Below are 27,498 nucleotides of genomic sequence, written 5' to 3'. Positions count from 1 at the left end.
TAAAATTAGGGCATAAAAGCAGAACGAGATAGCTCAACCTGTCAGCTGATTTACTGCATTTGATATAGGAGACAAATTTTGAACAAGTTTTCCCGTGATGGGGCTACATTGTATCCTGGAACCAAACTGTGATACTTTGAACACTGAGTGTTCCTGTGGTTGTATGAAGCACTGACAGCACTGGGTTATCTGGGAGTCATTTTGTTTCCACAGCAGATGTCTATTTTGATGCTGACTTCTTGCTTGTTTGATTACTAGTTGTACATAAGAAGATGGAAGTTCAGATGGTAAATGATCAAAGGAGGAGGAATAAACAAATTAGGAGAAACGGTTTGGCAAATGTGACTATATTTACAAAAGATCCTTGTAGTTTTGGGTACTTAACACAAACATTTCCCCGTTTATACATTGTTGGTTCCGGATGGATTTACTAAGGTTTTTGGAGAAGAGGGGTGGTTGCACTACTGTGGGATCATAGGAACTGATTCAGTAATATATTTGGACTCAAAAGCTAATTGTGTAATTCTACTGGGAAAATTAAGACTACAAAGATGGAAGCTAGGATTGTAGATGAGTGTGAGCACAGGTACCTATCTCTGGTGTAAACCACTGTGGATGGGACGGAACAGAAAGTCACTTGCATCAGCTCATGCCCTTGAAAGGAGGTAGGAATTGAGAACATTTGATTTTAAGATGAAGAATATTATTAATATAAATATGATCTCCTAATGTTCTCTGAAGTGGGCAATATTCATTAGATGTATAAATTTCAATATATTAGCCAATTCCATTATTTTAAGTCCTGTCTCTTTTATAGTCTAATTATAAATATTTCACATATGAGATGTTAATTCCTAAAATTGTCATAAATTATCAGGAATTAATGGGGGCTACCATGTGTAGATTTATATTTGTATGTCCAAACTTGATTGTATTTTATTGTTCTTCTAGTAAACAAGGAAGGTCAAGATTTTAAAATATCAGAACTTCCGAAAGTATGTCTGTTCCTCACTAAGTTTACTTGGAGAGTGAACTCACTAAGTTTTCTGGCTTCCATCAGTTTCATCTAACTAGCATTTTGAGACTTTGGTCAAGTGTCGTTTTTTGAATCTATCATGTTTGGGGCATTGAGCAAACTACAAAATTTGGGGGAAAAGTGTGACCTTGTGGGGATACTCCATCTATGGGTTAAGTAAAGATTTATTGAGCAAAACCGTGCGTTAGACTTTGCAGTGCTGCCATGGCTTAGGAGTTGGTTAAGGTGGTTTGATACGACGGTTGGTGTCAAACAGTTCTGTATATTCACGTGAAAGCATTATGATTCCAGGTGTGTCAGACATCTTCCCGGGAGTTCTGTGGGTCTTACATTACAGTCTCTCTATTAGTTTCCCAGGGCTCCCATAACAAAGTACCACAAACTGGGTGCATTAAACAACAGAATTTCATGGTCTGACTGTATAGAAGGCTAGAAGCCTGAAAGGAAGGTATTAGCAGGGTTGGTTCCTTCTGAGGGCTGTGAGTGAAGAGCTTTTGGTGGTTTGCTGGTGATCATTGTTGTTGCTTGGCTTGCAAATTCCTCACCCCAGTCTCAGTCTTTGTGTTCATACGGTGTTCTCCTTGTGTGCATGTCTGTGTCCGAGTTTCCTATTTTTATCAGGACACAAGTCATGCTAGATTAGGGGTCCACTCTGGTTTAACTTGGTCTTAACTAATTACATCTGCAAAGGCTGTATTTCCTTTTTAAAAAAATTTTAAAGAAGATTTCATTTATTTATTTGACAGAGAGAGACAGAGTGAGTGAGGGAACATAAGCAGGGGGAAAGGGAGAGGGAGAAGCAGGCTTTCCGCTGAGCAGGCAGTGTGATGCGGGACTTGATCCCAGGACCCTGAGATCATGACCTGAGCAGAAGGCAGATGCTTAATGACTGAGCCACCCAGGCACCCCAAGGCCTTATTTCCTAATAAATCTACATTCTAAGATGTCGGGGGCTGTTGGACTACAACCCCTAATAACAGGCCCTATGTTTCTATTTTGATTTCCTTTTTTCTTGAAAGTAAGAGTGAATGATTTCAATGATTAGGAAGCACGAATTTTACACTAGGGAATATTTCTAACCATGGAGAGAAATAGAAATTAAACAATAAATAAAACCAGAAAGGCGAAAATAACAGTTCCAGGCACCCAATATTAGATGCCGCCAACAACCTCTACTAACATTACTATGGAGTCTTTTACTCGTTTGAAGCAACTGAAGGCAGGTATGGGTCTAAATAAAATCTATCTTCTTCTTCTTTTTTTTTTTTTTTAAAGATTTTATTTATTTATTTGACAGAGAGAGATCACAAGCAGGCAGAGAGGCAGGCACAGAGAGAGGAGGAAGCAGGCTCCCTGCCAAGCAGAGAGCCCAATGTGGGGCTCAATCCCAGGACCCTGAGATCATGACCTGAGCTGAAGGCAGAGGCTTAACCCACTGAGCCACCCAGGTGCCCTAAAATCTATCTTCTTGTGAGTTTAATAAGGAAATAGATTTCACATAGCTACTTAATATCACCTGGAGTTAAGAATGAGGAAAAAGAGAAAACGTGGTTGATAACGTGGTGATTTGACTATTTCTTAGGAGATTTTAGAGGACGGAGTGCAGAACTTTCTCCTAGGGTAGGATGAAGAGGAAAATTGTCCAATCTGACTTTAGAAATACTATTAAAAATCCTATTAAATTTCATTTGTTTCCTGCATGAGGTTAAGCTTGCATTATAAAATGCATTTTATACTTACTATCAATTTATCAGGGAAACAGATAAGATATTGTTTGTAACTTATTTGCAATGTCATTTTTCAGTGTTTTTCTTTTGTTAGTTGGAAAGCTCCCTAAAACCCAGATTTTTTTCTTATATCAGTTTTACAGATATTGGCTTAAATATTATTAATGTCTGAAAATATTCATCATATCACTGAAAACAATGGGTATGAAAATTCTAGCAGTTAAATACCAGATGCTAAAATATTTTTATTGTTGAATTGAATTGATAAGCAACCTCTAACCCAAATGCCTCCTGCAACCATAAAAGGCAGTCTTTTTTTGATTTATAATACCCATGAAACACTGATTTTAATTTACGCTCCTTGAAAGACCTGGGAATATTTGCATTGTCAGCAGCTTAAATTGAGCACAGAAATGATAACTAATTTAGAAAATTGTAAGATTATTTAGTCATTTACGATGTGTATAAGGTAATTAAAAACAAACTTTAGGAGGGTTAAGACCTCACTGTAGTTGGTTATTCTACAGCTGGGGTCACTGCCTAAGTTGTATGAAGGCATATGTTCAATTTACAGTTGTAATGAGGAACATGGGATGTTTTGATTCTTCATTTGCTGTGCTCATCTCTAGAGGATGCAATTGCCTATATTAAAAAATGAACATAGGCTCTTTTGTAGAGGATAATAAAAATGTGTAAGATAATACATGCCACATGCATATATGGTTGACATATGGCTTTGCTCTTTGAGTATAGAATTGTTGCCCTTAGCTGATATCATGGAACAGCCACATGGAAATATTCATTATGAGCCACTTAGGAATGAAATCAATTCCTTTGATCTCATTAGTTTGATCATGATTATTCCACTTTAACTAAGACATGGTGTTTGTAAAGGTGTATTCACTAGGTTATTCACTCGCAGGGGTATTTTGTATTTTATTCTAATCAGCAAAAGACAAATGCATGTTATGAAGTTTTCTTTTGTCACATAGTGAATGCATACAAGACATAGTAGAAGACATAAAACAGGTTTTTTTTCTTTCTTTTTTATTCTACATTAAAAAAATGAATGGCATTTGAGTTGCAGACTTTTTCTACATGTTGATTAACTTGAAAATACTGGTACATACTTTTGAGGTAAAGAAATACTTTTGACGTCATTATGGTAGAGGTTGATATATAGTAGGATTACCTTTTGATTTAGTGAAAAATTGCATTCATCTCAGTTATTATTCTTTAAAGTTTGCAGAATTATAGTGATCCTGACTATATTCAGGGCCCTTCTCTTGGCTTCAAAACAAAACAAACGTAATCTTTCTCTCATTAAAAAAAAAACACATAAAAGAAAAACATCTTGAAATGTCTCCAACTTGAACAAATTATGTGAAGACCAATTAGAATTAGTGAAAAATATAAGATTAAATGATACGTGTTCTGGAAAATGGTATACGTTTGTGTCATTGGTCTTATTTAAACAGGTGTAACTAAGAGCCCTTTTTGTTTTTGCCTCTGTCCAGCACTGCCCTTCCCTTGGTACCCTGTTCTTCATTTCTTCCAATTGTGTGGGCTGCCAAAACCTGCCCCTTGCAGCTCTCTGATCACATGACCCAAACCTGGCCAATCCCGACGTCCCTATGCCTTGTCAGACTGTTTGCTCTGGAGGTTGGGGTGCTATCCAGTCCTGGCCAATAATAGTCATACTTAGGATGTTTCTATTTGGGGATCTTGAGAAAAAGAGGCTTTGGGTTTTAAGAGTTGGAAAAATGTAAATTGGTGGCAACCAGTAGCCTGGCAAATAAAGCCAGTCAGAGGTAAGAGGAAATGAGTGCAGAGTTTAGTCGCTTCGTGTCCTGGTTCTGATGGAACTCAGACCTGCCCATTTCTTTCCAGTATCCTTCCAAAATGCTCCTCTTTTTTTCTTAACCGCTTTGTTTAAGTTGCAAAAGTCCTGTCAAGTGAAATAGACAAGAATTCTTAATCAACATGGTATTTGTTTGTATTACATGGGTTACTTCTAAAGCACTAGGTATTGTAAGTATTTCATGGTTTCCTACAGATATTTTTATTTAAACAAAGTTTGGACCAGCTAGAGCCTTCACTGATAAGGACAAGGTAATTTTTTTTTTCTGCATAATCATAAATCCTGAATTAACAACATCCAAATTATTGGAACTGGGCAGCATTAATGCTGATCAATTTAGATAGTGTCCATAACCTTGCTTGTGCTCTGGACCCAGCTTGCATAACTATATACTTTTCTCTCTCTACTTTTTAAATCAGATTCATTGGCCTACTCTCTCCCCTTGAAATCAGAGTTTGCGGCCTCCTGGCTTTCCTCCAAAAGTCTTTCATTGTTTCACAAGCCATCCTTGTTTTCAATTCATCCTTCTTTATCCACTGTGTAAACTAGGTGGACCTGAATACTTAGGAAAAATCTAAAGCATTTGGTTGTTATTAGAGTAAGGATAGCTGACTCACACATGTAAAACATTAAAGAAAACTCACAAATGTTTGAATGATTTTTTTCTTTTGTTGTTGTTTGGGACTGTGGGGCATTTCACCACATCCTGCCACGCACAGAACACTTGAGTTTCTCTTTTTGTTAGCAGGTAGAGTTCAGTATAGGCTAATAAAACAAACCAGGACAATATTTTTATTTTCTTTTCCCAGCATTTTTATTGATTTATTTAAATGTAACATACTATACACTGTTCAGCCTTTTGGGAGGTAGGAGGAGGGAGGGGTTCTATATCTTTATGAAGAGTCTCCTCAGAACCAACACTCAGATGGACACACATTTGTGGCTGACACACCTTGACATCGTGGCCAGGGACCACACTTCCCACAGAGGTTGAGCTCCCAAAATCATGATGATTTTTTTTTTTTTAACATACAATATTCAGGGCTGGAAGTGCTTTTTCTTCAGTAGCATAAACCAGCTGCAAAGGGGACCAGAATTCTACCTCAATATCAAGCAAAGACGCCATTTTTAAATGCAGGAGAATCTCCTTTCTCCTTACCAAACTGTTTCTGTCCTTCTGTGTGTGTGTGTGTGTGTGTGTGTGTGTGTGTGTGTGTGTCTATGTGTGTGTGTGTGGTGTTGGGGTAGGGGGGATGAGGGAGATGTTTTCTATTTTTGGCTTCTGTAAGCTTTGATATATTTTGCTAGAAGCTGTTTTAGTGTTTGGAGTCCGATAATGATGCCTGTTTACACATAGTCTCCTTGGTAATCTAAGTGGCTGTGTGAAATACGAATCCAGTTTGTGCCCTGTTTGCTGTTCATGCAGTCATCTAATCCTGTATTTGTCTCACCAAATGTTTAATTTTGGTTTGGGGTGGTCTGTGTTCATGTGTCAGGTGCAATTATTATTTTAGAATAAAAGAGCAAAGATAATCTAGTTCTGATAGCAATACATTACATTATAGGTCTCAGACTCAGTTACCAATTATGTTTTCACATACAGATTCCAACCACAAAAATTAAACATTTTTAGAATCTGATTTGTTAAGAAGCAAGTTGGAAGCCAAGTGCCATGAAATGCAACTTTAGCCATAAGCCCAAAACTCTCTGCCTCAAATGCATACCTTTTGAAATCCCAACTTTTTTAAGGAATGAAAAAAATAATGCCTTTTATGGGATGACTTTATGGTAAGTTTCTTAATAAAACTAATTCTTAAATAACAGATTAACTGGAAGTGCTGGTTAAGCATTGACACAATTAAGTTATAAGAGAGGATCACAAAACACCAGCCTTTCTAGAGGTTAAACTTTAGTAAAAAGACACATTGTACTGAGTCTTTCCCTTGTACCAAAATACTGTGTCCAAACAATAAAAATAAACAGACCTTTTCAAAACAAGAAATATGAAGATAAAACTGCAGCATCAATATAATCTTATAGTTATCACTTAAAGTATTTAAAACAAATAGTATTTTTCTACACTTTTTAAAAAAAATCACTACAGACACTGCAAATAAGGCTTATGTATTTATTTACTGGAATACAATGTGATGATGACTGGTATACTCCTATGTATTGTTTTCTATACCTGCTCTAACAAAATGAATTTTGATATGATTACATGATGGAGTCTTCCAAAGCTCTTTAAATTTACAGGAAATAAGTTTTATTTGGTTTTGTAAAGACTAGATCATACAGCTCGAACAGGTTTCAGTATATGGTTACACATATACCAGGATATAGTTGCTCAGTTTAAGCCCCTGGGAGAGTTACACTTCAAATTCCTTGATATTTCCTTTGGGGGAGATGCACTACGTGGGACTTATAAAGGGATCTTATATATGCAGACAGCCTCTTCATCACTAACCACCATGACACATGGCAAAAAATCGTTGGTAAATAATGAGGCTGGGCTAATAAAATTTATTTATAACAATTTTCCTTCTTTTAGTATATTCTTGGAGCCTCACTGGTGTATTGAAAGAGAAGACTTTGGCCTTCTGGTCTATTTCTTATGAAAGGAAGCCTTAGGAGTGATAGATGTTTTTAAACGATGGCAGATATCTCTCATCAAGCCGTGCCACGACACTGTCATATTTATTGTTGATGGTTCTTATTGCAGAAGTGATATTAAGTTAACTCATAGCACATGGGGCTCTCACCCTGCTTCCCTATCTCCTCTCCTATTCTTGAAGTGTTTGCCAAGATTTAAAAACACTTTGTCATGAACATGCATGTGGTGTGCTGAAGAAAAAGAAAAGGTAAATCAGAGGGCAACTGCTGAGGATACTCTTTAAAACCCCAAAAGATATTTAACATCCTATTAAATAAATAACTTAGAACGAAATAGAAAGGGATGAAGGCAGAATGCACAAGCATACCATACTATTTGTTTTGTTAGAACAGTTTTACACTAACATGTTTACACTTTTTAAATCTTATCCAACTCTTCCATGATGCCATGCCCAAAGCGCCTTTGGTTGTGCATATGACGTGACCCAAGTGCTTTCCAGTAAATGGTTGCGTGTCTGACTGCTCATTGAATCGTTAGGCTTGCATGAGCAATGAAAGTCTTTGATATGAGTTCGTATTCCATAAATAACTTTCCCGAAGATCATTCAACAGATTGTTCCATGTCCTTTCAGTTCTATCTCAGAGGTTAAAAAACAAGAACAGAAACAAAAACTTCACCAAAAACCCAGCCAACATACAATGTTGTTCACTTAGGAGTGACTTCCATCCCATTTAATCTGCCTATTATCTCGGTTATAAGGCATGACACAGAACTAATTAAAAGAACATCATATGTCAGCAGGGAGTACAAAACCTTCAAAGACTTCCCTTCTTTCAAGCGAGCAGACATCTGCAATGTGTCTCTGCCTTTTGAGCTACTGTCTTCGTGAAGAATACCAACTAGTCCTGGCAAAAGAACCTTTGGTTCTGCTGCATCCGCAAACATTGCCTTCCTCTATGAGTGTACCACCATTGGAAGAAAATGAGCTGAGGTGTTTTTCCTTCGTGTTTTCTGTCCTCTCCTAGGAGCTCCTTTTCCATTCAATGCCACGTACATTTGCCTCCCATTGTGCTGCCAGTTAAAGGATGCATATGTATTGTATCCATTTTCCTCTATCCTCTCCTTCAGCTTACAGTCATTGTTAAATTCTTTCTGCAAGAGAAAAATAAAATCTTTTATTCCTGTGATGACGATACTTACTTCCATTTGACACACACCATCCAGAGAACTCCAATTCAAGAGTTTTGTTTGCTGTTGCCATTTGTACATTGGCAACAAATAATGTACCATGTCAACAATAGAAGAGTAAAACTCACAACCACAGAACAGAATCTGTGTTTGAAGGCTCATGATTCATTTTAATTGATCATCATAACCACATGTTAGGGCCCTTTTTAAAAGCTGGTGTGTTTTGACTATGACATGGCTTAAGTGCCTAGAATGATTTTTAAGAAGCAAATGTTCCTCTAACAGTATTTGTGATGAGTCAATGACAAAGAATAGTCTTATAATCCCTTTTTTTTTTTTCCCGAGTAATGACCATGGGTCTCATGGAAAAACAGAATTACAGAAAAAACTTGGGCTTATCAGGTTTGCAAAATTTACCTATAAATCTATAATAAATACACCCATATCGACAAGAAAGCAGACCTTATAGCAAAATCATAATCATTTGAGATAACCAAGAGGCCAGGGAGGGGTGGGGGTATGTCTTCCTATTTTACAAATACTAGATTTCTCTATTTTGTAGATAATATATAATTTTCCATAACTTGGAATTTTAATAGATTTACTCTTAGGTCCAGAAGTAATTGAAAACTAGGATATGGAATTCCTCACTTTGTGAATTACCATATCAAAGAAATTACAAACATGGTGACTATCACTACCTTCATTGTATAAACCTGAGACTTTGATCCTGGCAAATTCCACTCTATAGCCACTTTGGCTTTGTTTCAAGTGGCCATGTGTTTTTAAGGGGATCTTTGGGACAAGAATTCATGTTTCCTTCATTCCATAAATCCAGTATCTCACTCTGAATTACTGATGAAGAGTAACCACTAATCTCAAAACTCTGCCTTTAGAAATGTCCTTCTCTTATATCCACACTAAAGCCGATAAGAAGCTAAGGAATAGGGGCTTTTGCTCTTCTGGTTCTACATTTCCCAATCCAAACCAAAGGTATTGTAGGGATCTTTAAGTAGGCCTCTCCTGGGCAGTTCAAATCGTTTTTCTCACCTTGGGATTTAATTTTTTTTTTAAACTAAATTCTCAATTCCTAAATATGTGTATGTTTAAGTGTCTGGGTTTCTGTGAACTAGATCATCATTTTGAACATTATCAGAACCATCACAAACATAGTTGGTCTAAAACTATATGGCTTCGAAACAGAGATGATTTTTTTATGTGAATAATTATATTCATTCTAATAAAAGGGATGCAGTTTAGAGACTGGGAGAATTGGGGTTATTTGAAATGATTTTATATTTGCAACAGAGCTGTGTACAGAAAAGTAGCAGTAATACTTATTTTTCCCTCCCCAAAATAAATTTATAGAGCAATTAAGATTTGTTTATTTGAAAGAGAAAGCAAGAGCGTGTGTGACGGAGTCTCAAGAAGATTCCCACTGAGTGTGGAGCCTGATGCCAGGCTCGAACTCAATACCGTAAGACTGTGACCTGGCTTGAAGCCAGGAGTCATTTGCTCAGTTGACTGAACCACCCAGGTGACCCTAGAACAATGTCTCAATGTGAGGTGCACGTGTAGCAGACTCCTAATCTCAGTTGTTTTTTAAATATTTACACCTTAGCTCAAATTTATCAGAATCTCTGGAGGAGGGACCTAGGGATCTATGTGTTTATAGCATTTAGGCAAATCATCAGTATGAAAGTCAAAAGAAAAGAAAAGGTCTTGGGGGTCTGCTCTGGATGGATCTGAGTGCTGAGGGTATAGTGTGGGACAAGGCAGCCCCTGTCCAATTTAAGTTCACAATATATTGGGGGAAGACCATCAACAATAAGCACATTCATGAGAGAATTTCTGATAAATCTCTTTGCAGATAACTGCATGAGGGTGCTATGATAGAAAGCAATGGGTATCTACTTTAGATACAGAAATGGGATGAAACAACTCATATGTCTTAGAGTTCAGTAGGAAGCGTAGGCACAGTATGTGAATTGTGTTGGCATAGAAGAAAAAGGTTATTAAGTATTTTTATGACACTGTTCATTTAAGAATTCTCCATTTCTCTCTGATGTTAAAATTTTAAAGAGGTATACTTCATCAACTGAAAGTTATTTCAATTTTTTATTGCAATTTAAATTGTTCACCTTTTTTTTTTCTCTCAATCTAAATTCGTGTGATCTGGCTTTACTGTAAAGCTTTAGTTTTGACTTAGTGTTTTAGTATCTCTGCAAAGAGCATAAACCTGGTCCTTCCCCAGTGATTCTTATAATAGTTAGATTAAGAAGGGGCTCAGTCATATTCATTCAAGAAAATAAATAATAAATGCCTCAAAAGTGATTATGCTGTGAACCCCTAAATGGTACCACTTTTTAAAACGGCCCATGACTCTTCTAGGCTCAGGAGCAGAATTGCACATAATGGACAAATCTTTAATTCCTTTAACCACCTCCCTCGTCCTGCCATGCAAAAGGCAGTTACCCTAGAGAAAGGGACTGGCCCGCAGTGTGTGTGCCTAACTCCCCAGTTATGAGTGGACCAAGTGAAATACAAGACTATTCTATAAACAGACCAGTGGTCCTTAAGTTGGGTTATCAAAGTGCTGCATCAGGAACACCTGGAACCTTGTTAGAAATGCAAGTTCTGGGGCACCTGGGTGGCTCAGTGGGTTAAGCCTCTGCCTTTGGCTCAGGTCTTGATCTCAGGGTCCTTGGATCAAGCCCCATATCGGGCTCTCTGCTCAGCGGGCAGCCTGCTTACCCCCTCTCTCTCTCTCTCTCTCTGCCTGGTTTTCTGCTTACTTGTGATCTCTCTGTCTGTCAAATAAATAAATCAAATCTTTAAAAAAAAGAAAAAAAGAAATGCAAATTCTTAGATCTTGGGACAGCTTTAATATATCAAAAAATCTAGAAGTGTGTTTTAATCTTCCCATTGATTGTGATCGAGTTTGGGAGCCACTGGCTCTGGGTAGGCAGTGCAATTGTTCTTATGCTAATCAACAAAATAAGGTTACTTACACATTTTGAAGTGATATTCCTTAATACTTGCTATGAAACACAGAGGTGTATGTACCCTAATCATGGGCTGGATACCAGCTACATCAGTGAATTAATGGCTACTGTCTAGGTAAATAAAATTACGGAGTTGATTGAAGGCACGCAAATAGGGAATTTCTTAATCTGTCTCCCCATCTCATGTTTTAGCAGAATACAAAATACCAAGCCCCTGTTTTATCTTCAGCTTTAAAACACACACAGTGTATGGTTTCCTACTCAACTTAAGATCTTTGTTTTCAATGATTCTCCAAGTTGTCTGTAGCACCCGTGCCAATCTGACCAGATGCTTCCGTGAGAGTCTGACCCATTAACAGTTCAGAGCATTGACTGACGAATGCCAGCAACAGCCTGTGTGGTAGACTGATGGGTGAACAACAGAGGAAATTACAGAGTTGCAAGAGCTGCTTTGCCAGCCCTCGAAACTCTGGTGACCAGCCTGCCGTGGCTCTATTCACTAGCAATAGAATGATAACAAAGCTCTTCAATGTCTGAGGGAAACATTCCAAAACTGTGGTAATGATTTACGGCAGTGGACTTGGAAAACTAAAGCAGAATACTTACTGAGCCATAGAGTTTCCCCTTCTTGTTCATGGCTAAATAATAGTTGCTGTTAATGGCTTTGACGGCAACAACTCCGATTTCCACTGAAGTTATCTCTAGGATACCTAAAACATACAATTAAAAAAAAAAAAAGATAAACTTAAGGGGTCACATACATTTAGGTGAAAGAAAAATTCAGAACTATTGAGTTTTAATTTCTGATAGTTCTAAAATTAGTAGATTTAAAAAACTGGGGGCACCAGAATGGCTCAGTCAAATAAGCAAACGACTCTTGATTTCCACTCAGGTCATGATCTCAGGGTGGTGCGATCGAGCCCTGTTTCAGGCTCTGTACTCAGTAGGGAGTCTGCTTGAGATTCTCTTTCTCTTCTCCCTCTGCCCCTTCCCTCCTCCCCCATGCGTTTTTTTTTTTTTTTCTCTCTCTCTTTCAAATAAATAAATCTTAAAAAAATTTTTTTTAAATTAAAAATTGGAAAGAAACCCAAATCTCTTTTGGTGTGCCTAAAAACCCAACAACTATATTGAAACAAGTAATAAGTCTTTAAAAGAATTCCCTTATATTTTACTCTGAGCATATAAGGAAAAATATTGTTTTAATTAAAATGCTTCCTTTGCTAACTCTGCATTTTCAACCCCATAAATATTGAAACAACTCTATCTGAGCCTAGATTTCACAAAAACTTATCAGAGCACACATCTGTACTATGGTATTAAATTAAATCCATAGCATATGTCAATAATATGTCAGATTTGCCTCAATCTGTAAAAACAGTGGTAAACTATTTCTGCTTTGTAGGACACTTAGATAAACTAAATCTCTTGGCTACATTTAACTGATAAATTCAGTTTTGGAAAATGTGTTGACATTCTGTGATACAGAAAGACTAATCCCAACATCCACATTGTCTTTAAAATAACAAAATCACTACTCTGGGTTGGGAGAATATCCAGTATCCATCAGCATTTACAAAGGATTTTTTTTCCCCCTAGAAAGAATGGAAAACTGAGGGAATTTGTAACTGATAGACAAGAGAACTTTTTTCCCTAATACACATGTTTTGGTTGGTGCGTCTAAAGGCAATTTTCTCTGAAAGGTCTGTAGATAGCTATAGGGAAAGCATTCGATATTTTACCTTTAAGGTACAAACAAATACATCTGTTTATTTGCATTTTTAAAAATACTTTCTTGGGGGCGCCTGGGTGGCTCAGTGGGTTAAAGCCTCTGCCTCGGCTCGGGTCATGGTCCCAGGGTCCTGGGATCCAGCCCTGCATGGGGCTTTCTGCTCAGCAGGGAGCCTGCTTCCCCCCCCCCCCTCTCTGCCGGCCTGTCTGCCTACTTGTGATCTCTGCCTGTCAAATAAATAAATAAAATCTTTAAAAAAAATACTTTATTGTAGTTTATTTAATTTTCACAACAGTCCTCTAAGAAGGCATTGCTCTTCTTAATTACAGATGAAAAACAGGACATGAGATTATCTAATTCACACATAAGATGTTAAAGTGACAGAGGCCGGGGTGCCTGGGTGGCTCAGTGGGTTAAAGCGTCTGCCTTCGGCTCAGGTCATGATCCCAGGGTTATGGAATTGAGCCTCACATCGGGCTCTCTGCTCGGCAAGGAGGCTGCTCCCCTCCCCCCCACTCTATTTGCCTGCCTCTCTGCCTACTTGTGATCTTTGTCTGTCATATAAATAAATAAAATCTTTTAAAAAAATAAAAAATAAAGTGACAGAGGCCAGTAATGATGGATCCAACACCTGAGCTTCTGGCTTTCAGACTGTTTTGCCCTCCATGTCTGTTTGTCTCTCTATCACATCTCCCCACTCCTTCCCATTCTCCCAAGGGAATCCTGTTGGAAAACCATCTGACAAAATGACGCATCGAGATAACAGTCTTTAATAGGCACGCCACAGAGGAAAATGTCTAAGTATCAGGGAAAGGAATCTAACATACTTTATGTCACAGAGAGAAGACACAGAGCAAGGCAAGAGGTTGAAATCTTGGGCAAAATATTTAGGCCGGTATTTACTTTGCCTAAGAAAAAAGCACTGTCAGGAAATTGCTAGCTCTTCCCTATGTATGCTTTTGTGACCAAAAATTGTTAGGATGAAAAGATTGAAGGATGGTTTTAGCAAAGATTAAAGCAGGATTTTTGAAGGTGACAAAAGGAAGAACGTGTTACAAATGTTCCTCAGTCCTTGACCAATCATTTTTGAGAGTGCGCCGCACATGATTTATCATATTTAGTTTGGAAACCCCTGGGTTTTTCTGCTTTGCACAGATTGGGAACTCAGTATTCAAAGAATTCATCCATCAATTAACCATCTTCCCACTCTGCAACCAGTTAAGACTAGTGTGAAAAAGTTCACTATGCTTCAAAATAGAAAGTGGGAAGACCTAGATAATTTAAGATTTTTTCAAATTCTGAAAAGAATTTTTTGGGTATGTCAGTAAAGTATAATCTGATAATTTTGTGGTAATGAACAAGGACTGTCTTTATGATAAACATCTGTTAATGTGAAAGTAACTTTCTGAGGGGCTCAAGTGTAGAGGCCTTGTCAATTTTTTTAAATAAAGAATCTCTCCAGTGTTCTCTGTTCTCTGGTAAGGATGATCAAGTTTGCTTATGAAAGTATTTTTGAAAAAGAGAACCAGAATTTTACTTGATGGTTGTTGGGCTAATGCCTTAGCATTCTATATTTGTATATTTTGATGCAAAATTAAATGCCAATTGAAGGAAGACCTCCTAGGGGAAAATAAGTGAAAGATATACAGATTTCTCTGTGTTTCTTACCATTTTTGTGAATCTATAATTATCTAAAAAGTTATAAAGTATTGTTTTATTACTTGAAGAAACTAACACCTGAAAATTATATCATTAATAGAAGGGAAAAATTGTATTTCTCATCCATATAAGTCAGATATTTTCTAAACTTGAAGACATATTCTTGTAGTGAAATTCTATTACTTACATAAAGTTTTAACCACATCAGTTTTGATGTCTCTTGAAAGATGAGTATGCCAGGTGGTAATCTAAATCTGTTTGAGAGCTTTTGGACAGTTAAAAAACATAGGAAGACCTATGTGGAGAACGGCACTCTTTTAGGAAATGGGAACATAAAGCCAAGCAAGTTATGGCTTTCCTTCAGCAAAATCTATGCTGTATTGGAAGTAAAAGACAAATATGCAGAGAATTATGATAGAACATATTAAGTGATAGTAAGAGCTAAGACAGAAGACACAAGGGGCAAAAATAAATGTAGTTCATCATATTGGCTGGGGCTCCAAGGCAGACTTACTATTTGGAGATGAGACTTGAATTGGGTTTTGAAGGTTGAATAAGAAGCATCCAGGTGAGAAAGGTGGGAAGACATTAAGGTGGGAGGACATTAAGGTGAAACAGTGCGGTATTTTCAGAAAAATCATGTTTGACTTACCAACTAGAGAACAGGGGAAAAGGCAGGAAGTCACAAGAAGTGAGGTTAGGGAGTTACGTAAGACTCAAGGTATCAACCATCTTGTACGAATGCTAAGAATTTTGGCATATAGGAAGTATTTTATCTAAAAATATATAACTTTAAAAAACATACTAGGAAGATCCAATATTTGGCAAATTTATTTAAGTAAATAATAGCAAACTATAAAGTTTATTTTCAATTATATTTGAAATCCTCAATAATAAAGTTTGATTATCAACATTACAAGTGATGTGGCATAAATCAGCTCCTGTTAATGGCACATTCTACGTTAAGAATGCATCATCAGGAGCATCTGGGTGGCTCAGTGGGTTAAGCCTCTGCCTTCAGCTCAGTCATGATCCCAGGGTCCTGGGATTGAGCCCCGCATCAGGCTCTCTGCTCAGCAGGGAGCCTGCATCCCCCTTTCTCTCTGCCTGTCTTTCTGCCTACTTGTGATCTCTGTCTCTCTCTGTCAAATAAATAAACGTTTAAAAAAAAAAAGAATGTATCATCACCATAGTAATGGGGAGGATTTTGCAAACTGATGAAATGCAAATGGAAATAACCTAGAAGTCACAATTTTCACATAAATCATTTTTTCTTTTAGCTTGCCAAGGCATGAGTTATATTTTGATGAATCATTGAGTAGTTAATCTGAGGAGGGCCATTCATAAGTTTCTTTCCCAGTTTATGCTTCTCATCATTCTCCAGAAGAGAAGTATCTGACCCATTTTCTCCCTGGCAATCATGCTGGACCAAGACTACTTCTCTCTTTGGGCTTTTAGAATAAACAGATTATTGGCCAATGTGATTAACTTTCTCCTGAAACATTTTTTTCATGGAGAAAGTAAAAGGCAAGGAAAACTTGGATAAAATGGTTATAGACAGGAGAAAGCTAGATGTAAAAAACAAATGCAAAATCCCATCATCCTCTCCTAAATGAATAAAATATGAATATATAAAGAAATCCTAGAGATTCTTTGAGTAAATTAAATAATGTATTAAACACCAACATGTAGGATTTTTGTTAACTCTTACTGTGGAGGATACAGACAAACAAGACGCAGTCCTTACCTTCAAGAAGTTTTAAAACTGGGTAGAAAAAGGACACATATAATTAAAGTAATTACAATACAAAGAAAATATTCTGAGAGGTACATGAGAGAGGAAATACATTGTCTTGGTTTTAAATAGTAAAGTTGTTGTCCTGAAGAAGATGGTTGATGTTTGAGGTGAACCTTCCAGGGGTAGGATTTTAGTAGGTGAGAATTTAAAAGTTGGGAGGAATAGTCTTTACAGAGAAAAATGAAGGAGTAAAGAAAGATAGGCATGGGGGAGGGAAAAGAATTCAGTGTTTATTTGAGCTATGGTTGGCTCCCCATACCAATCATTCTTCATGGGGACCACTCAGTAAAAGTGTAGATTGTACTTCATTGAGTAGTGGTAGTGCTGTCCTGCGTGAGGAATGTACTTTTCAGAAACTGTTGTGAAACTTGGAAGCAGATCAAGAAATGTCAGAGCCTCATGAATTCAGAATCAGTCCTATTATTTTGTTCTAAATATTTTACTCAGAGTTATAATGCTATGTAGTTTGATAGTTTTAGTTAATGTGCTGAAATATATTATAATTAGTATAATGTAATACACAAATCCTAACTTCTCTGAACTAAATCTCTTTCTCATGAGTTGTTTTCAAGTGTCCCACATAGATTATATTATATCCTGATATAAAAAAGCCTATGGAACTCCCCAGAGGTGTTCTCACATTTACGCTATACACCTCAGAGATTTTGTAGCCATACTCTGGAGTGTGGGGCTTAATGGCTCCAAATGTCGTCTTGAGAATCATCATAGATCATACCTTTGTAAGTGTGTATCTTTCTCAAAGAGCCACAGCAATTGCAGTGGTCATCTTCTTCTTCTGTTTATTAGAACAGGGTATATATACATAGTTCATAATATGTGCTCAATATATTTTTATTGAATGAATTATTTTATTGAATGAATCAATGAGTGATTATTCCAGCAACTGGCTGAGTAAAAGAACACTCAGTATTCATTAAATACAGAATTTTTCTTCTTTTTAAAAAATTTTTTAGAAAGATTTTTATTTTATTTATTTGAGAGAGAGAGAGAAAGACAGAGACAGCACAATCAGGCAGAGGGGCAGAGGGACAGGGAGAAGCAGACTCCCAGCTAAGCAGGGAGCCCGACGTGGGGCTCGATGCTAGGACGCCAGGATCACAACTTGAGCTGAAGGCAGAAGCTTAACCAACTGAGCCAAACAAGCACCTCCAGACTTTTTTTTTCTTTTGATAGTGTTGTCAAATTTGTAAAACTTTGAGGTAATAAGTCTACATCCAAATAAAATGAATATGAAAGTAAAAGGAAACGCCCAAATGAGTATACTTTAAAGGAAAAGTCATTGCATTACAAAAAATAAATATTTGTTGTTTATAAGCAGTTATTACAAATCTGAAACTACTTTAAATTTTCTAAATAATATATGTATGTCTCTTCAACTATCATTAAAATTGTGAGAAAGAGTTCTCAAACATGGATCAGAAAGGCTATCTAGAGTGTGAGGTCTTAAGACAACATTCTTGGTTAAGGAAAGCACTATTTGGGGTAAGTTGAATTTAAAGACAGTAATAGCACAAAAATCAAGGATGATACAGAGTGACTATCATGTGTCATATACTTTAATATTCATACCTGAGTCTCACAAAATATATCCGGTAAGCATTCTGTTCTACACATGTTGAAATTGGACCTTGGAGAAATTAATAAGTTGATGAACATACATTCACCTAGGGTATGATAGATTCGGTATTTAGATCTAAGGCCCATTCTCTTTCCACTAAATCAGGCTTTTGCTGAATAAAGCTGAGTATAGCAAAATAAAAAAGGCAATGATAAGGAACATTTTATCTATTTTGAATACTTCTCCATATTTTAGCAAACATTTGATTTGTAGATTTCAAAAGTATTTTAGAGAAGCATACTGATTAGTTAACACAAAGCGATTAATGTCAATATAGATTAATTTTCTAGGTGCTAAAATTTTACAGCTCCTTAGATGTTATTTATTTAAATAATAATTTGACACCTTCATCTCCAAGTTCATTCACTTCTTTGTCCATTTATGGAGATTACTGATAATGTAATGCTTTTCTTGATGACTAATGGACTTCAACATTATCTCTAATGACTTTCTCTGGTATGAAAGGAGAATGCTCTAAAGAGCTTCTGAGTACGTCCATTAAAACAAACTGATCATTTAATATGAAATCTGATTAGAATTGAGTTAAAATTATGGGCAAAACTTGGCGGTGTTTTTTTCTGAGTACAGAATATGAGGTTTTGTGTAGAAATCCTAGGATCTCTTTTTGATACTCCATTACATTCCAGAGAGTGACATTCTACACAAATATGGTGCAGAATTCTGGGGAAACAAAAATATTTAGGTTTATGTTGAGAACAAGCTACATTAGTTTTATCTTTTATATCTATGATAAAACATGTAATAATTTTCCTATGTTGTAAAAATTGTGATAATTTGCAAATGATCTAATGGGGTATACTTTTGCTTCATAAATACTGGTGTGGAAAAAACTACACAGCAATTATTATTTCAGCTGGTAGTTCACTGATAACCCTTGAATTTGTTGAAAACCTGATTCCACTCATGGTTTTTGACAATGAAATGCTACTTTACATCTAGGTCTACTTTACATCTAAGTCCAATAGATTCTAGGTTTATAAGGTCATGTCCAGAAAAAATACATAACAGTTTTCTAAATAATTTTTATCATGATAATTAAGAATATTTCAAATAATGCTTTCGTTTTTCTTTAATGTGAAACAGAGTTAAATTAATTGAGGCATCAACACATTATGTGAACTGCTGAACTCTCACACATCACAAAGGATCTTCCTGAATACTATGCTCAGAGTCTTGACCAAACGTAAGCTTGTCTTCCACCTGCACTAGGCTATGTCCCTAAAGGTGACCTCAGGTCCCATGCTGAGTCTTAAGAAAATGCAATGATGTCCATTTACAAATCATGCATTGTCCCAACCCACCTTCCCAAACCATTTTCAGTAATTCCCTGCCTACTCCCTTCTGTAAATTTCACTTCTACAGTCTCTCATCTCTCTCTCTCTCTCTCTTTTTTAATCACCTTCTCCACTTTCCTGTAATCCCTCTCTGTTCTCCCTTAAAAACCTCTATCACCTTTGTCTTAGTTGGAGTTGATTTCAATTAATATTGTAGTTTCTCTCCCTTCCTACAGTGGTTTGTCTTATCACCTTTAACCAGCACCTGGTGCTATTTGATTGCTGGATAGTTACATGAGCTCAAATAATTTCACAGAGATTATGGAGTAGAAAACTCTCACCAAATTGATAGTTAGCATGTGCCCAGCAAAATAGTCCATGAGTGGTGAATGCAAAAAGGAAGAGGAGAATGGGTTTTTGAAGACTGACTGGGAAAGAAGAACACATAGCTCAGGGGTAACAAATATGTTAGTATCTCTAAGTTAAGAAGACCTGTTCGGGATTACATATTTCCTTGACTTTCAACAATTTCAAAAAGTGCAAAAAGTGCAATTTCAAAAAGTGCATCTAGACTTTAAGTTAACTGTCTTGAAAGAATGTCAAAATATATCTAATTGCTCTATATTGAGAGTGACTGGACAGCAACATTTGTTACACTAGTTTTATTTTTTGTATTATCTACTTATTTTCCCATTTCTCTCCACACTGCCCTCCACTGTCTGTCTCTCACTCATAGTTGTGCATGCACGCGTGCGCACGCGCACACACACACACACACACACACAGGGTAGCTAATAACTTCACAGACACATATGTACACACCAATTTTTAAAGGGAACATCAAAGTCATATTTTATGCGACAAAATTAATGGAGAGGTTTAGGTGTCAACAGGAAGGAAATATCTCTAAAAGAGCAGAAGAACTTAGCTTAACATGTCAGCTTTGTTACTTATCCAGCTGTATGACCTTGAATCGGTCATTTATAATTCCTGAATCTTGGTTTCCTTATTTGCAAATTGGGGCTAATTGCCTACAGCTCACAGGATTGCATAGAATCTGGAGCAGTGGGTATTCAATAGGTATTTACTGTCTGCTGAATCAGGATGGTGGTGGGGTGTTAGCCAGTTTTTCATACCAGTGGTTCTCGAACTTGAGCCTGCATTACAATCATCTGGAAAGTTTGCTTAAATACAGATTGTTGAGATTTTTGATTTAGTAGACCTGGGGTGGGGCTAAAGAATTTGAATTTCTACCATTTCCCAGGAAATGCTGATTCTGCTGGTCCAAAGACCACACAGTGTTCTATACACTATGATTCAGAGACAGAGAAAGCCTTTGATATGAAAAAGCATTGACAGAAACGTGCAGAGAAGCAGATCCACAAACAGGAATAGACACAAAAAATGACAGCAGCTTAACATCAATGAAAAAATTTTAAAAGAATGTGGAAAGGAAGTGCTAGGTTTTTCTTTTGTGTATTTTTGATAGGTGTGGGACTCAGCATCTGCCTAACTATAATTATGTGGATTTGGAATTTGTGTACAAATACACCTCATTTTTGTCTATAGACCTTTTTTTTTTTTTTAAGGATTTGCAATAAGATTACCATAATCTTTGTTTTCTTCCCCTCACTAAGGGTGTGCAAATGTTGGTTGAAACTTAAGTGACTTCATTTACTCCCTTAAGTATTTTACATGCATTTTCAGAGGGCTAATGGTGTCAACATTCTAAAAAATTGAGGGACCATGTGGCCCCTTTGAAGTTACACTGATGGCCATGAAATTGCTACAAATCAGTAGGGATTCACTTGATCCCGTATTTTCCACCCAGAGTTCAATGCATATACTTGTTCTAGAATGATCTCACCACTTTTGAAAAGAGGACACCACAGTGGGCTAATCATTAATCTTGGCCCACCTCGAACTGTTTTAGACTTCAGATGCCCTTTCACCATAATGCAACAGAGACATTTAGTTTCTCCATCATCCATAATTCTTTCGGATACCCTTGACATTCATTTAGAATTGCAGACAGAAACAGGACCTATGTTAGCAGAAAATTCTTACCATCTCTATATAAGAAGATAGGTATTTTTCTCAATTTGCTAAAGATCAGTGACCTTTTACATTTTCAACTGGTGTTTCAAAGATACACGCAGTCATTGGCTTGGTCTTATTGAGGAATATAGTGGTAGATTCTTTTTTTTTTTTTTTAAGATTTTATTTATTTATTTGACAGACAGAGATCACAAGTAGGTAGAGAAGCAGGCAGAGAGAAAGGGGGGGGGAAGTAGGCTCCCTGCTGAGCAGAGAGCCCGATGTGGGGCTCGATCCCAGGACCCTGAGATCATGACCTGAGCTGAAGGCAGAGGCTTAACCCACTGAGCCACCCAGGCGCCCCTATAGTGGTAGATTCTAAAACATTTCTCAATTTAAGGCTATATTTAATTGACCAGTATTGTAATTTAACCATTGTCAGTGACCTACCATGAAAAGTATCAGAAGCTAACAACACAATTTTAGGGACAGTAGTCCCAGTTGTAAATTAATTGTCAAAGTGTGTTAAAGATTAATATCATACTGCATTTTAATTGCAAATGAGATGTGATGCTGGAGTCTTCCATGTTGATCAGTAGTGAACAAATGTTTGCAGATGGTCATTTAATGTGTCTCTCTACTAAATAGATTTAGTAAATGTGACAAGTTCTATTTTTTCCCTCTCCCTAGATTGTCTTTTGTCCATTTCATTGAATTATTTCAAGAAATAATTAGTTATCAACTTTTTAAAAAAATATTTATTTATTTGACAGAGAGAGATCACAAGTAGGCAGAGAGGCAGGCAGAGAGAGAGGAGGAAGCAGGTTCCCTACTGAGCTGAGAGCCCGATGTAGGGGCTCCATCCCTGGACCCTGGGATCACGACCTGAGCCGAAGGCAGAGGCTTAACCCACTAAGCCACCCAGGCGCCCCAGTTATCAACATTTTAATAGTGCCATGTTTTCAAACGTTACCTTCTGTTTTTAGGATATATTCACAGTGGGACATAGATTAGATGAGATCAGGTGTGTTCAGGGTTGCATGCCCAAAGACAAGACATAGTTTAATGTTGGTAAGGATAAGAATTTATTTGGAATTTTTGAGAATTGTCCACAGTAAGTGTTGTTATAAATTTAACTAACTTGCAAAGCGAGAAAAGATTGTATGGCTAACTTTGCATGAAGTAAAGACTTAGAAAAGCTTCTGTACCCCTAGAAATGGGAATCATACCCGTTATTCTCAACCAGCAGCAATTGGAAAACAAACAAGCTGCTTACAACAACAAAATGCTTACATGTTTGAGTCATTTGTTGTGACCCAGGATAACTGACTTTGGATCCCATTTTACAATGGGACAAATGGTAGGAAATAGCATAAAACAAAAGAGTTTAGAAAAGGAGGCTGAAGATAACGTCAGAAAAGCCCAGTACAATTCATTTGAATGGTAAGAAGGCCATGGGTAAGGCTGAGAGTAGATACTGAAAATATTTCTTCCCAAAAAGTCAACTTATTTCTGGACCAGAAAATATATTTTATATAAAGTCATCAAGCTATTTAGAGTTTTGCCTTTCCCTCCTTCCCCCATTTTTCAAGTAAAATCAGTTCTTCAGGAAAATGTTTAGAAAATTAGAAATCCTCATTTCTTATCCAGGGCATCCTAGCCACACCCAACTTTGGCCCTATCTTATTATGCCTCCTGCGTTTCACATTTGGGGAAACAAACCTGACGGAATCCTCATGTGGCCTTGAGTCATGTGTCTCTTCACTTGAGCCATGGAGAGAAGGAAAGTCTGCCATTACGTATAGGAAGGCTGTTAAATACTAACTGTGCAAAAGTAAGGGACAATTACTGCAATGTTTTTGCTGTTGGAAAAAAATCTATGGAGAATACAAAATAGCACAAGAAATGTGTTAGTTCTAGTAAAATTCCACTGAGTTTCTAAATTAGATCTACCATGATAAGGAGGTGTGGGCAGGAAAGTCAGTTGTAATACTTCCTCACCCCCCCCCCAAAAAAACCCCAAGTTATTATTGATTATTTTGAGAAGTGTTCTATATTCAATCTCAATTTCTAATCAGTCTACTTTAAAGCACAGACTTAAAAGCCTCAAAAATCAACAAAATTACTAAATAAGAAAACCTGGTCTCATTTTTTTTAAATGATAAAAGTTTAGATCATATAAGGGTTAAGAAAAATTTAGGTTTGGGGGCACCTGGGTGGCTCAATGGGTTAAAGCCTCTGCCTTCGACTCAGGTCATGATCCCAGGGTCCTGAGATCGAGCCCCGCATCGCGCTCTCTGCTCCGCGGTGAGCCTGCTTCCCCATTTTCTCTGCCTGCCTCTCTGCCTACTTGTGATCTCTGCCTGTCAAATAAATAAACAAAATCTTAAAAAAGAAGAGAGAGAAAAAGAAAAATTTAGGTTTTAGTAAACTGTAGAATCCGAGAAGAGCTTGGCAAAATCTAACAGTTGTCTGGTTCATCTCTGGTTCTCTTCTGTAGTAGATGACACTAGGAGATCCAGGGCCATTGAGGAGCTTACCAAGCACCTCTAGAAGATTACTTAGGACTGAGATAGTCCATGTTCTTTCTACTACACCATGAGGCTCCTACAAACATTTACAAATTGTTGGCAGCCAGGCAAAAATTTTATATCTACTTAATGTTTTATAGACTAATTTATCTTGTTCGTTACCCAGAAATAATTCATTCTAGTTGGACTTGACAACTGCGTTTTATTTATAAAGGAAGAAAAAATTAAAAGCCAACAGAAAGGGTTGAAGAAATTACTTCATGGCATATTTCATTAAATGAGCACCATATCAGTGCAGATACTTAGCCTAAAGACATTCCTATAAAATGTCTACCACATTTACTAAAGTTTTTATGAATTTCCTTAATATAATTACATATAATATAGACTATCTTTTCTCCTCAATTCAATGAAAAGAATAAAGTGGGTCAGTAGAACACATCTTGGTGTTGGGTTTCTGGCAAGAAAAAGTCTTACTTGATGCATTGAAGAGTTCACAAATTCGCTAAGCACGAACAGCCCTAAGTAGTTTAAAATACTTAATGTAGAACAAGTTTTAGGATTCAAACTCAGGCTCACTTTGAACACATATATTGTAAATTTTCTAAGCTTTCAATGTGGTATGAAATAATTTATAATTATTATCTTAACTCTTTCAAAGATTTTTTCCATCGATACTTAAATAGTGGGTAATTATATTGCTAAGAAATATAAATACTACTATTAGTATATATATTTTTATCTAACTGTGTGGAAAGACAATTTGCCTGTTTTTTATATACTGGCCAAACCAAAAAATTTACCATATATGAAACTATATATTTCTGTGACTTGTGATATTGGCGATGAGGAATTCTGGCTTCTGCTGAAAAGGGGCTTAATCAAGATGGAAAGCTCATGGCCTTCTGGACTGAAGATTTCCCCTTTTTGGCCATACACCAAGGTTAAAGTGATTCTGTATCCCCAGAGTCCATAGAACTGCCCTGCCGTTGCCACAACACACAGCTGGCAAAGAATACAGATCTGTTGGGCTGGAAATACAAGACAGCATCACACATTCATTCGGATCATGAAGTAAAGGACATCGCCAGTATTTTGCAGAGCATATTGGAAGGAATGCTTTCATAGAAATTAATGTAAAGTGTTTTCTTGGTACTTGAAATTGGTATTTGGAGAAAGCATAAAAACAAAGATTAAAACTCCATGTAAGAGTCTGACATTCTAGCATAGACAACATCAGAAAAGCAACATGGGAGAAGAGGAGATGTTCTAAGAACAGATACTGTTACCTTAGCTACATGTGGGATCGCAGAGGATGGGGGGATATTATTCCTTCTTTAGTGAGATGCAACTAAGGATTGATATTAGAACCCAGTGCCCCAGTACATATCCTTTATTGTTCTTTGTCATTATACATGAGAAATGGAATGCTATGTATGATTTTTAAACCCTTACAAATATTTTGTTGTTTTCATTATATGTTGAGTTAATAGCTATCTACAAAGAAAATATGAGACAAGAAGAATTATTTTTGGCACATTATATCTTTTTCCCCATGGTGAATGATGACCAAGAGTTATCTCAGTAGCACATCTTATTTAAAAACCAGTGCTTAGTTTGGTTTAAGTAATATGCTCTTGGGGCATCTGGGTGGTGCAGTGGGTTGAGCAACCAACTCTTGGTTTCCACCTGGGTTGGGATCTCAGGGTCAGGAGATTGAGTCCTGCATCGAGCTCCACACTCAGCACAGAGTCTGCTTGGAATTCTCTCTCCCTCTGCCCTCCCACTCATGCTCTCTCTCTCCCTATCTCTCAAATAAATAAATAAATCTTTTAAGAAAATAAAACAGTATGCTCTTGAGAAAGTGTACATATCTTTTAAGAGAAAACATGAGCTGTGTGATCCAAGTTTGAAAATAAAAACGGATGGCTTATAAAAGATTATATGTAGGTGGTGGTCCCAGATGATCAACAGGAACACTTTGGAGGACTTAAAAAAAAATGCTGAGAGGCAACTAAGTAGAGAAATATATATGTATATTTTATACAGGTGTTATTTTATACTCTTCTTCGTGTAAGTCTTAGTAAACTTTTCTCATCAAAACACGCTGAAAGTTTAAGACTAGAAGATAGGTTACAGCTACTATGTACTTGAGTTCTTAAATATATATTATTTCTAGGATCCAGATTATAGAAAAAAATAAATAGAAAACCAAAACCTAAAAGTTAACAGAGGAGAAACCCTGAGAGAAATAAAATGATTGAACTGACTTGATCCAAACCATGCAAACTGCAAATGTTTCACTTTACTCTTTCAAGTAAAGAAATTGTTAAAACCTTTAAAAATTTTGGGGGAAAATAATACTCAAAGAAAAGTGATCTTAAACTTCTTTGTAGCATACCTCAGTTATGCCAGAAAAAATACCACAATATTACGTTTTGAAGAAATGTTTCCGTTTATGTTAATTTATCAAAATCTGAAAACATTTCCCCAGAAGACTCAATTAATATTATTTGATTCAATAATCAATTTTAAGAAAGAATTTGAATTGACTTCCTCAGTTCAGACTAGTTTATACATATTGTCAAATAATTATTAAATTCAACTGAAATAAGATAATTTTTAATAATTTATGGTGATTAAAATTTTGGTGCATAGATACGGCATAGGGAAAACTGGAAGCTAGAAATTTGAAAATAATTTGTCAGATTGCCATTAAAATGGCAAAATACAATTCTAGGTGAAGTGGTTGGCTTTTTAGCAAATAAGGTTAGTAAATTAAGTGAAACATCTATGAAGAACAAGTAACATTAAGTAGTTTCACACTATTCAATTTCTATTGTAAATGTTTTCTCCTCTCCTACTAATTCTAGATGACCAAAAGAAAACTCTGACTGTAATATAATTTAATTTAGTACAGACTGAAATATTTCAGTGTAGATTATTCTTGGGTAAGATTCAAAGTAAACCCTGTTTGTTTTCATATAAGAAGCTTTACAAATGATATCCAAAGAGATTTCAAATCTAGTGTCATAATTTAATTTTAGAAGGAGATATACTTAAAATCTCCACATTTTACCAAAACAGACCCAGAAATTCAGAACCTATAATACAGTATACATTTCTTGGTCAGTGTTATTAGATAGATAGATGAATAGAAATATGCACATCTGTCTTATACAAACAGACCAGTTAAAATACAATTGTAAACACTAAGAAAATTAATCAAATAAATAAAAATAGACATGCCCTGAAAAAGCTCACAAAGCTTGACTAAACTATGGTAGCATGGAAATGGGGCTCAGGAATGGAACTCTATTAAGCAACTTTTATTTATGGATTGGTTACCGCTACTCTGTAGCTGAACTTAATTCTTGAT

The 27,498-nt window shown here is 36.5% G+C and overlaps 2 protein-coding genes across 6 annotated transcripts in view; one reads left to right on the top strand and one right to left on the bottom strand.

Annotated features, from left to right (window-relative positions):
* Nucleotides 1–27,498, top strand: part of MRPS30 (mitochondrial ribosomal protein S30) — a 735,966-nt gene that overhangs the window by 333,231 nt on the left and 375,237 nt on the right. The gene's annotated exons all lie outside the window — the stretch shown is intronic.
* Nucleotides 8,193–27,498, bottom strand: part of FGF10 (fibroblast growth factor 10) — a gene marked incomplete at both ends in the record, with an annotated part of 79,562 nt that continues 60,256 nt past the window's right edge. The window contains 2 exons of the mRNA XM_080804125.1: nt 8,193–8,390; nt 12,038–12,141. Coding sequence (XP_080660251.1) covers nt 8,193–8,390; nt 12,038–12,141 — 302 coding nt within the window. The remainder of the gene's footprint in view (nt 8,391–12,037; nt 12,142–27,498) is intronic.

This window comes from Martes martes, assembly GCF_963455335.1.
Source record: "Martes martes genome assembly, chromosome: 5".
Lineage (NCBI taxonomy): Eukaryota > Metazoa > Chordata > Mammalia > Carnivora > Mustelidae > Martes > Martes martes.
Note: the sequence above shows the minus strand (reverse complement) of the source record. Positions and strands in the feature narration are given on the sequence as shown.